The 12,950-nt window shown below is 36.1% G+C and overlaps 2 protein-coding genes across 7 annotated transcripts in view; both read left to right on the forward strand.

Moving 5' to 3' along the window:
• LOC131040382 (probable pre-mRNA-splicing factor ATP-dependent RNA helicase DEAH9) overlaps nt 1-12,950 on the forward strand; it is a 229,780-nt gene that overhangs the window by 111,919 nt on the left and 104,911 nt on the right. For all 5 annotated transcript variants that reach the window (XM_057973290.2, XM_057973287.2, XM_057973289.2 and 2 more), the window contains exons 8-9: nt 8,769-8,841; nt 9,059-9,154. In XM_057973290.2, coding sequence (XP_057829273.2) covers nt 8,769-8,841; nt 9,059-9,154 — 169 coding nt within the window. The remainder of the gene's footprint in view (nt 1-8,768; nt 8,842-9,058; nt 9,155-12,950) is intronic.
• Nucleotides 1,509-5,123, forward strand: LOC131065058 (uncharacterized). 2 transcript variants are annotated; one of them, XM_059207691.1, is made up of 7 exons: nt 1,509-1,820; nt 2,099-2,747; nt 2,843-3,075; nt 3,170-3,322; nt 3,423-3,823; nt 3,977-4,382; nt 4,506-5,123. In XM_059207691.1, the coding sequence occupies exons 2-7, from the start codon at nt 2,134-2,136 to the stop codon at nt 4,991-4,993; spliced, it is 2,295 nt and encodes a 764-aa protein (XP_059063674.1). In that variant the 5' UTR covers nt 1,509-1,820; nt 2,099-2,133; the 3' UTR covers nt 4,994-5,123. The 2 variants fall into 2 exon arrangements, with proteins under 2 accessions (XP_059063674.1, XP_059063675.1); XM_059207692.1 differs by having other exon boundaries at nt 2,102-2,747.

The following is a 12,950-nucleotide window of genomic DNA, read 5'->3' on the forward strand; positions in this document are numbered from 1 at the left end:
ATGTTTGTTGGTGAGGAGTGGACTTCCTCATCCTATGCTACGACCACTGCAGGGATGGATGTAGCAGATTGCATTTTTGATGGGCCAGGTTTTTGGACCCCTTGTACAGAGATCGTGCAGGTTATTTTATAAGTTTATATGCATATTTTTGTTTTGTTTGCATTGTGCAACTTTGCAATTTTTCTTATTTTCATGCACACTTGTGAGTTAACTATTTTTGTTTAACATTATTTGCAGGTCACTGAGCCCCTAGTAGTTCTCCTACGAGTTGTTGATGGGGAGAAGCCCGCTATGGGCTACATATATGAGGGCATGGATAGGGCCAAGGAGGCCATTAGATCTATATATGCTGGAGTTGAGGATAAGTATAGGCCCATTTGGGACATAATTGATAGAAGATGGCATAACCAACTTCATAGGCCCATCCATGCAGTAGCTTATTACCTCAATCCATCATTTCGTTTCTGTGCTGATTTCAAAGCGGACGAGGAGGTTCTTAGCGGGCTATATTCAATAGTACAACGGATGGGCATTGATACCACAGCTACACTGCTCAAGATGGATGCATTTAGTAATGTTGTAGGGGTGATCTTTGCCAGCCAATTGTGCAAAGAGGGTCGGACAAAATTGCAGCCAGGTAGAAAATTCTAAAGTTTATGACTTATGCATTTTAATTTTTCATTTTATAATCTACCTTTAAAGTTGGAAATGAGACTAATGTTTTTTTCTTTTCCTTATCTCAGATAGATGGTGGGAAATGTTTGGGCCTTCAACCCCAAACCTTAAAAAAATTGCCATCCGCATATTGAGCCAGCCATGCAACACTTCTGGATGTGACGCAACTGGAGCATGTTCGAGCACATCCACTCAAAGAGGCGAAATAGATTGTCTGTGGAGAGGTTGAATGATCTAGTCTTTGTTCATTACAACCTCCGTCTGAGGACCAGACAGATTTTGGACGCTGACTCCTCTCCGATCACTTTAGAGGAAATCAACCCCGAGTCCGATTGGCTCATTGAGTCCACCGATCCAGTCTTCACTGATGAGGACCTTGAGTGGGTTGACCAGGCAGACAGAGAGGTTGAGGCTGTGGCTATGGCAGAGGAGGAGGATAGAGCACGATCATGCACAACACCTATGGCTACTTAGACTGGCACATCACAGGCAGAGACTATGGCTACTCAGTCATCCAGGACCTACCTTAGACGCCTTTCTAGGAGGCAGATAGACGAGGCTGAGCCTGAGCCTGAGCCATAGACTTGTTTTTGTTTACACTTTACAGTTACATTTTATATACATTGGACAACATTTATAATCCTATATATCTATGTTTTCTAATTCCTTCAGTTACAATCAGAGTCCCCAAACTCGCCGCGAGTCAGGCGAGTTCGCCGAGTTGGCGAGTCGAGCCAACCTCGGCGAGTTTTGCCGACTCGCCGCTCGGACTCGGCGAGTTTTGGGCAAAACTCGCCTGACTCGCGAGTCAGGCGAGTTTTGCCAAAACTCGCCGAGTCCGAGGTCCAGGACTCGGCCGCGCGATAGGCATAATTCGAACTTAAAAAAACAAAAAAAAAAAGAGCTTTTTCATTTGTTTTTTTTTTCCATTCTCTTTGGTATAACCCTAAAAGGTCTTTTAATTGTTATTTGTGAGAAGAAGAGAGGAAAAGTGAGAGAGAGGAAGGAAAACAAGAGGCCATAGGTTTGCAATCAGCAAGGAAGAAGAGCATCAAGGAGACCACAAATCACATTGGGGAGGCCATAGGCTTGCATTGAGAGCATCAAGGAGTCCAAAGCAAGACTTCTCAACTCATTTGAAAGAGGTAAGGTAGATTTTGCTTGTTTTTTTAAGTATGTTAATGGATTTTTTTCATTTGTTTGTTAATTTTTTTTTAGTTTAACAGTTAACTTTCCAAATCTTGAATGTTTTTATTTTTTTAGCTTAATTACAATGAGAGAAGTAGAATAATGGCAAAGTGCAAACCCTACATTTTTTTAGAAAAAAATTGTGAACATGTATTTACAATTTTATTTTTTTTTAAAGTAGGGTTTCCTGATTTTTTCTATTAGTTTATAACTTTATTAAATTTTCTTATTGCAGCAGCTTTCACGTTTAAAAAACATTCATTTTTCACAATGCCTAAAAAGGATGAGGCTTGGAAATATACTGAAGACTTTATTGGCAGACAAAAAAATCAAACAAAATGTTTTTTTTGTAAAGAAATTAATTTTGGTGGCATCAATAGATTTAAATACCATATTGCCGGCATACCTGGCCATGATATTGAGGTATGCAAATTACAAACTCCTGAGGCAAAACGTTTCTGTTATGTCCAATTAGAAACACATGAACAAGAAAAGTTAACCAAGAAGAGGCAATTGGAAGAGTTAAGTGCTATTGGCTCCCATGCACCCACATCCGCATCTGCATCCGCATCCGCATCCGCATCCACATCCGTAGGCTGTGTTGGAGAGGGTTCTTCCATGCCTCCCTTTCACCCTAGTGCTTTTGCTAGTGCTAGTGCTTCTGCTAGTGCTAGTGCTTCTACTTCTACTCCTCTTGGTGGCACTATTACCTTTGGCCCTAGAGTTCGGAAATCCAGGTTGGATAGTTATTTTGTGCCGCGTAGTACTCCTGGGGCACAACCCTCGCTTGAGGGTATGGGTTGCAACAAGGAGGTTCATGATGCTGCAAGAAAACAAATTTGCAAGTTTTGGTACTTTTGCAACATTCCATTTATTGCAGCCAGGTAATTCTTTTTGATTTGATTGCTTTAAGTTTAAAAGTAAATTTATAGTTTGAAGTTGAATTTTACTTTGTCTAATCATAATCTATTTGTGACAGGTCTCCTTATTGGCAAGGCATGGTAGATTCCATAACCATTTGTGGTGCGGGGTTTAAAGCCCCTACCGATGCTGAGTTAAGTGGCCCCCTCTTGTTACAAATGGTTGAGGATATGAAAGTTGAGCTAGAGGACCACCGACAGTCTTGGAGAGAAAAGGGTTGCACCATCATGACAGATGGTTGGACGGATAGGAGGAATAGAACACTCCTAAATTTTCTTGTTTCCTGCGGAGGTGATTGATTATGATTCATTCTAATTTGTACTTCCCTAAATGCATTGAATAAATTAAATTTTGATTTGTTGAAAGTTTGAAACTCTATTTTCAGGATCTACCATGTTCTTGAAATCTATTGATGCTTCCTCACATGTGAAAAATGCCACATACTTATGTGAGGCTATTGAGGAAGTCATACAAGAGGTGGGGGAAGAAAATGTGGTGCAGGTGGTGACAGATAATGCAGCAAGTTATGTTGCTGCAGGTAAATTTTGAACTTTTCAAGTCTTGATGGAGAGGCATCTATGATTATTTAAAATTTTCTTAACACATCAAAATTTCTAATTAACTTAAAATTGCTGCAGGTAAACTTTTGATGGAGAGGCACCCGAAAATTTTTTGGTCTCCTTGTGCGGCCCATTGCCTTGACCTCATGTTGGAGGATATTGGTAAGCTTGAATGGGTGAAATCAATAGTTGAAAGGGCCAAATATATCAGCAAGTTTATCTACAATCATGCATTGGTCCTTAGCATTATGAGGCAATACACGGGGCAAAAGGAGTTGGCTCGTCCAGGCATCACGAGGTTTGCCTCAAACTTCCTCACACTGAAATCCTTGATAAAATCAAAGGCGGCTTTGAGGCGTATGTTTGTTGGTGAGGAGTGGACTTCCTCATCCTATGCTACAACCACTGCAGGGATAGATGTGGTAAATTGCATTTTTGATGAGTCAGGTTTTTGGACCCCCTGTGGAGAAACCGTGCAGGTAAATTTATTACAATTTAACATTTAGTATCTACTATCTAGTATCTACTATTTAGTAATTTAATTTTAATTTATTAACAATTTAACTTTGCAATTTTTCTTTTTTTTTAATTTAATTTGTGACTTAATTGTTTTTGTTTAACATTATGTGTAGGTCACTGAGCCCCTCGTAGTTCTCCTACGAGTTGTTGATGGGGAGAAGCCCTCTATGGGCTATATATATGAGGGTATGGATAGGGCCAAGGAGGCCATTAGGTCCATATATGCAGGAGATGAGGATAAGTATGGCCCCATTTGGGAGATTATTGATAGGAGATGGCAGAACCAGCTTCACAGGCCCATCCATGCAGCAGCCTATTACCTCAATCCGGCATTTCGATTCCGTGATGACTTCAAGGCAGATGAGGAGGTTCTTAGTGGCCTGTATACAGTGGTTCAAAAGTTGTGTACTGATGGCACAGCCTCAAGAACAACGCTCCAGCTGGATAAATATAATAATCGAGAAGGGGCAATCTTCTCAAGCAGCATGTGCATAGAGGCTCGAACACAATTGCAGCCAGGTAGAAATATATGTAAACTTAAGATTCTTAAGTTTATGGCTTATGCATTTTAATTTTTGATTTTATAATCTAGCCTTAAAGTTGGAAATGAGTTTGATTTTTTTTTCTTTTTCGTTATTTCAGATAGATGGTGGCAAATGTTTGGGCCCTCAACCCCAAACCTTCAAAAAATTGCCATCCGTATTTTGAGCCAGCCATGCAGTGCTTCTGGATGTGAGCGCAATTGGTCAATGTTCGAGCACATCCATTCGAAGAGGCGTAATAGATTGTCTGTGGAGAGGTTGAATGATCTTGTTTTTGTTCATTACAACCTCCATCTTAGGACCAGACAGATTTTGGACACTGACTCCTCTCCGATCACTTTAGCGGAGATCGATCCAGAGTCTGAGTGGATCACTGAGTCTACCGATCCCGTCTTCACTGAGGAGGACCATGAGTGGGTTGACCAGGCAGACAGAGAGGCTGAGGCTGTGGCTATGGCAGAGGAGGAGGATAGAGCACGATCCGGCATAGGCACCTCACAGGCGGAGACTATGGCTTCTCAGTCATCCAGGACCTACCTTAGACGCATTTGTAGGAGGCAGACAGACTACTCTGAGGCTCAGGATTAGCTAGAGCCTGAGCCATAGACTTGTTTTTGTTTACAGTTATATATATGTTTGGGAACATTTGATGTCATGGATTTTATATACATTTGACAACATTTATAACTCTATATATCTATGTTTTCTATTTCCTTCAGCTACAATTTACATTTCTACGCATGTGATGGATGTATGTTTATGTATGTGATCAAATCAGCTTCTATTTGATGATGTTATAGTGTCTTTAAGCTTTATTCAATAATGGGTGCATGAAACAAGTTTTAAATCGTTAAAAATCTCTAAATTTCAAGGGTTTTTTATTTTGCCGAGTCATAGCCGAGTCGTCGCCGAGTCATAGCCGAGTCACGAGTCGAGTCGGCCTTGCCGAGTCCGAGCCGAGTCCGAGTCTGGGAACTTTGGTTACAATTTACATTTCTACGCATGTGATGGATGTATGTTTATGTATGTGATCAAATTAGCTTCTATTTGATGATGTTATAGTGTCTTTAAGCTTAATTCAATAATGGGTGTATGAAACAAGTTTTAAATCGTTAAAAATCTCTAAATTTCAAGGGTTTTCTTATTTTGCCGAGTCATTGCAGAGCCCAAGCTGAGTCAGCCTTGCCGAGTCAAAGCCGAGTCTGAGTTTGGGAACTTTGGTTTTGAGTGCTAATTTTGACTAGTTTGTCAACTGAAAGGTAGTAAAAACTCTTGTAAAGCATAGTTTTGATTAGTTTCTCATCTTATTTCTCATCCTCTTCTTTTTATAGCCTCTTCCTAAACTGAGATCAGTCCCCCCTAAGCATTATCCACCGAGATCACCTAAATTCAAGAAGTCTCCAATGGAGACGAATTTGTAAATAAGATTTGAAAAGAGACCAAATAATCTTTATGATCACTATATCAACCATATCCGAAATCAGCGATCCTATAGATCAATGTCTATTGTTAACCGGTCAAAAAGAGAATAAAGAAGATAATCCCAGCCATCAAAAGGTCAAACATGTCCAATGTATATACACTTCCGCTATCTCAAAAGATGCATAAATAACATAGAGATATTGTGTTTAATTGGATTGATCGATCAAGGTATATAATCGATACGTAAGAAGCGGTCATAGGAGTATCAACGCTTCACACCGTGCACTTCTAATCAAGGGGAAGATATCTATTAAGGAAACATGGTGCCAATACAAGACTATCATGATAGAAGATATTAATCAACAATGTAAATGATTGGTGAGAGCGTATATGTCTCAAAGAGGTCATCATCAAGAACTAAATATTGAACAAAGTTGCTAGAATATCAACCGGGTATATACCAATCATGGTGACAAATATTAGCCATAGGTGATAACCGTGTTTTCATGATCGTAAAAGATCATCCACGATTAAGGCATGAACCAACAGTAATATAGAAATCAATCTGAGCAAATGTCGATAATTAGATTGCATTAACTAATGCACACCATAACCATTCACCCATCGATATCTGTTGAAATGAAAGCAAATGACTGAATAGCAATTATGAGTAATGAGTAATGCTTAAGATAACACTTGATTAATTAATTAACTGATTTACTAATGAAAACGGCCTGGTTAAAATACAAGTAAAGGAGCAACGATTAGCATAAACAATGATAGGGATCAGCGGCGATAGTTGTAACAAGGAGTCACGACCCCTTATAAAGAAACATGAATGGGAGAAGGTGTGACTTTCAAGATGCAATCCTTCAAGGGTAATGGATACATAAGTCAATCAGATCGCTCATTCCAAACAAGGTAGAATTAGTATCTATCATTTATCTGCAGATGTGAAGAAGTTTGTGAGCAGACCGAAGGCCAAAATTATCGAGCACCAAAACCAAGGCATATAAGTGTTTGACGGTCAAGATTAGTATCAACCAATTCAATATAGAACCCATTCTAAAATAGGACGAAGGCAGTATAATTTACATCGAGTCATTTGGATCCCATAAATTATAAGCAGAATTTAGTGTCTCAGTAGGGGACATTACATTTTGAGTGTTAATTTTGACTAGTTTGTCAACTAAAAGGTAGTAAAAACTCTTGTAAAGCTTAGTTTTGATTAGTTTATCATCTTATTTCTCATCCTCTTCTTTTTATAGCCTCTTAATGCCTCTTTGTAGTGCCTTTTCCTCACATCCTTTCATAATAATCTCTTAATCATCATCTTCCTACAACTTTATCTCTTTCTTTATGATATATACATTTTATGGCTTATTAGGAATATAAGAGGTGACTTAGGGCTATCTAGGTGAATTGTCTAGAAATGAATTTAATGATATGTACGGTACCACACAACCTCTTGTAAGTTATATGTTGTGTTCTTAATCATCGATGTGGTGTTGTAGAGACGTTTTCAACACGTGTGGGTTAGATTTATTCATGCTTCTTGCCAATAGGGTTGAAGGCAAATGTCACCCCATATGGGTTGTCATTTATATATGATGGCTCTATTAGTTTCATAAGCATTTTAATTTTGGCTAGATTTGAAGACCAACGAGGTGGTTTTAACTTTTGAGTAAATTTGACACAGTTAGAGAGTGGATGGAAGTAGATTCTTAGCTTAGAGCAATGATTATCTTCAAAAACAAGATCTTTAGATTTTTGCAAGGGGACCTCTTTGTGTGAGATATATGGTAAGGTGGTTGGAATAACATTGTAGCTAGAGAAAAGCTGATTAAAGTTGTTGAGTAGTGAGAATGAGTTCTTTTTCAATTTGTTTTCCCATTTTTAATGCATGGTAGGAGAGGTTTGGTGATAAGGTGCCTAATTATTAGAGAGCTGTCATATTTATCTTTTGCCAACCAAGAAATGCTTGAAGATGGGAGCACAATTGCAATATGGTTGAGCACATACATTCCAAGATTTCTATAGATTGATTGTGGAACAGTTGAGTGACCTTGTCTATGTTCATTATAACCTTTACCCCTGTCACAATCAAATCTTTGTCTTAGATTTCTCTCATTGCATTATAGGAGGTTTATTTTTTAATGGATTGTATTATCAAAGTTGAGGATTCTATCTTAAATGAGGATAACCATGCATATGCAGATTAGGTTGATCTAAAGGCAGAGGCACTGACCATGGCATAGGGGGAGCACAAGTGAATTGCTTAGATATTGTTGACACATGCACATATATCTTGATCGTAGCCACATTGAGGACCTATTTAAGACATGGGCATGTGACTTGCCATAGAGCTACTGTTGCTAGGCTGAGTGATACAAATTCCTTTATACCATAGTTCATGTGTTCATGTTCTGATTTTTGCTTTGATACTGTGGATGTCACAATCCATTAAGTTTGTACACCAAAAGCACTTGACAATATTTATTTATTTACAAATCTTCCTGACATTATTGACTTATTTAAAAATCTTCCTTAAGCTCAAATTTGCTTTTGCTCACATTGATTTTATTTCTACTTGTGTCTGATGAAAATAGTTTGTTGATTACTTTATTATGGCTTTAAAGTCGAATTGGAGAAGAGTGCATAGAGAAATCTTTAGTTCCTTAAAATTTCTCTATATTTCTTTGTTTTTTCAATTTGTCAAGTTTGTGCTAAGTCCGAGTCTGGTAACAATGGTATAAATAGATTTGTTATCAGGAGCAGTATATCTAGCATATTGAGTTCCCTGCTTTATAGTACATTGCTTTGAATGTTATTTTTTAGGAAACTAGCGATAAGGTGTTTTTTTTATTTGTCTCCTTGTTGCAAAATGTTGTTAGCATTGCATTTTATCTGAACATGATTGTTGTTTCACATCTGTCTACAGAGTTAAAAAGCAATATCAAGCAGATGCTGAAGAATCCTTACCAAGTAGAGAACCTGCAATAATATCAGTTGAAGTAAGTTTTAATTTTTATAGTTTTCCTTAAGCTATCTAGGTTTTCATTTCCTGGCATCTAATTTTATTTTGCTTTCTAGTGTTATGAATTTGGTCTGATTTAGTGGCTTTTTCTGTAGAAAATTTGGATCTTTTACTTGTTTGGGAACTAAAAGTAAGGGACTTATTTCATCTGGCTACAGAGAATGTGTGGCTCTTAACTGGTTCCAAATCTACAGGGCAGGACATATGATGTAAAAATTCACTATCTTGATGAAGCAACTTCAAGTTACTTGCAATCTTCAGTTTCAACTGTTTTGTCAATCCATAACCAGGTTGGTCTCTCTCTTCCTCATCCCTGGAAGTTCAGGTCCATTTTTGGAGTAATTGACATTTCTGGCAACCAAAATATGCTATATTTATTTTATCCGGACATTCGTTATGCATTCATTTCATTCTATATCTTATACTCAATGGAATAATCATATGAATGGGGAAAAAGTTTGAGAACATTTCCATCCTTTAAATTAGTTGGTGTTCTCAGCAACATGAGGTACATATGCATCATAGCTCACAAAAAAGAAGTCAAACAAGTGCGAATGTAGCAGTATCAATATCACAATGAATCCATTTCATTTTAACTTTATTTATAATTCTATTTCTTAAGTTTCCAGATCTTTTTAATCATATACTTTGGTTTAATCACAATTGGATTCAATAGAAATACTTTGTTAATTAAGAGCATGTTTAGAACTATAGACATTAAAGAAATTCACATTAATTTTTTTTTTAGTTTTTACAATTGTGGAGGTAATGCAAGTTTAACATGTAAAGCCTCCCATCTTTGAACTTTTTCAATCTGGTCATTCATGTACCCTTTATCTTTGAACTTTTCCAATCTTGTCATTCATGTACCCTTTACTTGTACATATTACATACTATGTAGTCACCTATTGTTGATTGTATCGATATACTTAAAATACATTCCAAGATGATAATCATGCATTCTAGAGTACATAACTATCAGCTCTAAATACAATTTGAAGACATACACAATAACCCCTAAATAGAGCACATATCACTTCACACAATCACTTAAATAGGGCTTTAGAACAAGTCTGAATCTGGCAAAGATTCAAATGTAAAGCAAATTTGTTTACATCAATTCAATGATATTCATAGAGGGTTTATATTATCTAAACTTGTCAGATAGAGAACTCTGACATATTTCACCTTTTCATAACTTATGGATAATCAATAATATAACATTTCAAGGATTTTAGGGCTGTACGATACTTCATAGGGAAAATGCATAAGGTTATTGGGTTGATCAAGTCCAATTACAAAGTACAATATAATAAAGATGGTACAAATAATCACATAAGGCATCTTAAGGAAAAATAGAACAACAACAAACTAGTACCAACATAGAGTACTTTGTAAAGAAAACTAGGTCCATCACTTCTTTCTTATATGTTATTGAGTTGATTGAATCTCCTTCATTGTTATTGTCCTCTTTTCAATCTAAATTTTCTTTTTAGCATTATTGATCTCGCAATTACCTAATTATAAATATTTGTGAATTAATCAATAGGAATTATAATTATATATCCATTTACCTAAGTTGTGTAAATTGATTTGGTCTTAGTCACAATAATGGGCTTAAGTATTTTATTCTTTAACTGTTGACTATGGTTGTGGTCTAAGTTTGACTTGAGACATTCTTGATATGAATCTTTAGTACCTGAATGTTTTTTGAGAAGTTTGACAACATTTTTTAGAGGTTATCTCACCTCCTATAAAATTTGACATCTTGAAACTTTTGGGTTATTGGCACACAATGTAACCTAGATTAAACTTAAGTAACAACTAGCATGATAAAAGCAATTTTAGGCAAAAAACTAAATGGAGATGGGCATGGACGTACAAATTTCACCATTACGAATACTTATTCATTAACTATATTTCTAACACAACTTTCTTGAAGAGGTTAAGCCTAGCCAAATAGAAGTATGAACATGTTGTGAACTTAATAGCACTAAAGCTATTATCTCTTATTTGAGATTTAATGATGCATAAATCAATCTTCCTGGAGCTTCATGAATCACCTAATTATTAGACTTGCATGATTGAACAATCAAAATTACCCTTACAAGAAAATTGAAACAAATTTTGTGGCCTTGGAGAGGAGAGAGTCAAATATATATATATTCTTTTGTTCACATCTTTACTCTAGTCATGGGAAGGTCAAATATCATTATTATAGTTTGTCAATTCACAATTATTTGCACACTTTGAAAGACTTTAGAAGCTAACAAAAGCTGCAATGTTATTAAATTTGAAAAGGAAAATAAAAAACATGTATAGATTAATTAAATAGGGATGATAAATAAATATATGTAGGATATAGAGGAGGTTAATGTTGATGAATAAATGTATATAATTTAAATTAAAATAGATATATTTAGCTTTAGCTTCAATATCAATGTAATTGTGAGAAACAGTGCATAATACTATTGAGATGTGTTAGGCTATTGCATCTGAATCAAAAAATTGATTGTTGTAACCTCTAGGTCAGTTTAATGTTGCAAAATCACTCTTGGTCAAAAGGACATTGTGGAATTAATCTGGATCTCATGAAATCATCCAAAGCTATTGTAATGTCCCCTTGTCAAAATAGGATTTATTAATAAATAATAATAAGAAATCAAAATATAAAGGAATAGAAATATAAATTAATATAATTAAAATTAAGTAAAGTTTAATGAATGGTCAAAGGCATGAAATGAAAAGTTGTAACTCCATCAAACATGAGATATAAAAGGGAGAGAAGAAAACTTCATATAGGGAAAAACAAAAAACAGGAAAAAAGGAAGAAAGAAGGGAGCAAAGGAATTAAGGAAGCATTAATGGGAAGAAGATAAGGAAGTGACTCTTTCAAAGGGACAGCAATGATGAATGGTTGTGACCCTTTCAAAGGGTGGTAATTGTGAAAGGTTGTGACTATTAAGAAGAGGTGCGACTCTCCCTCACATTGGAGGATATAAAGTGCAGAAGTTTTCGTTTGAGAAGGAAGGATCCATGGAATAGAACAAAATATCTGAAGCATTAAAAGCAGATTCAGGAGCAGACATGAATCAAAATTATAAGAAAATCTGGAAGAATGATATGAGGATTTACCAAAGAGATCAAAACACAAATACAAATCTGCAAACAATAATAAAGCAGGCATCAAAGGAAAAGAAGAGGAAACATTAAATCAATAACCAGAGAATCAGACCTGATGGAATAGAAAGGATCCACATACACACATATATGTGTCTCAGTATAGGCAGCAGATCAGATTGATATAAACAGCAGACCTGTGCATTTATAGAGGGAAACAACATCGAATTGAAACTGTCCAAATTACCACAACAGACTGAAAATACAACCTGCAATAATTCTACAAGCATATCGGGCAAGATTTAGTGTCCTCCCAAAAGGGGACATTACAGCTATTTGTGAAATTCATCTTTAGGGTTCTATGATCCGAAGTTAAGCTTGCCACATTTTTTGGCATTTGAAAACTATAATAAATGAACTAACAATGTGAATAATTGCCTTTGAGGTGCTTGCAAAGGGAATAATCGCCTTTGTGGTGCTTGCAAAGTGAGGCTCATATTTTCCTTAACAAAACCGTAGACAAGATGATTTAATGACTTGTGATAACTATATACAAAGCAAGTAAAAGATGTTCAAAACCATTCCTTTTTGTGTGGTGGTGCATCTCAATTGAAAAGGAGCCTCCTTATTTGCTGACTAATTATGCAACCATCTCAACTCAAGATGATGGCCAACACATACATCAATGGAAATTCTCCAAACCATGAAATGCATTTCCATAATGAAGTAACTTTGTTGTGCATTGAAATGAAAACGAGTAGCTTCATTCTTCATTGACAATTATGGAAATATCTCAACTTTATCAAGTACAATAAAGCTGAATTTCAATTATGAAGAGTGCATATGACTAAATTCTCCATAGATTGAAATATATTAGTAAATTCTATGCTTGTTTCTGGTTTGAGTATTTTGGTGTGTATGCAAATATACATGCACTTTGTATAAATATTATAAAATAAAACGATG

Source organism: Cryptomeria japonica, chromosome 7 (assembly GCF_030272615.1).
Source record: "Cryptomeria japonica chromosome 7, Sugi_1.0, whole genome shotgun sequence".
Lineage (NCBI taxonomy): Eukaryota > Viridiplantae > Streptophyta > Pinopsida > Cupressales > Cupressaceae > Cryptomeria > Cryptomeria japonica.

Excerpts from the sequence above, each read along its gene's own strand:
- LOC131065058 (XM_059207691.1), top strand. The coding sequence starts at position 2,134 with ATGCCTAAAAAGGATGAGGCTTGGAAATATACTGAAGACTTTATTGGC. Across the intron at positions 2,748-2,842 it reads ATTCCATTTATTGCAGCCAG|GTCTCCTTATTGGCAAGGCA; the intron begins GTAATTCTTTTT and ends TATTTGTGACAG. Across the intron at positions 3,824-3,976 it reads CCTGTGGAGAAACCGTGCAG|GTCACTGAGCCCCTCGTAGT; the intron begins GTAAATTTATTA and ends CATTATGTGTAG.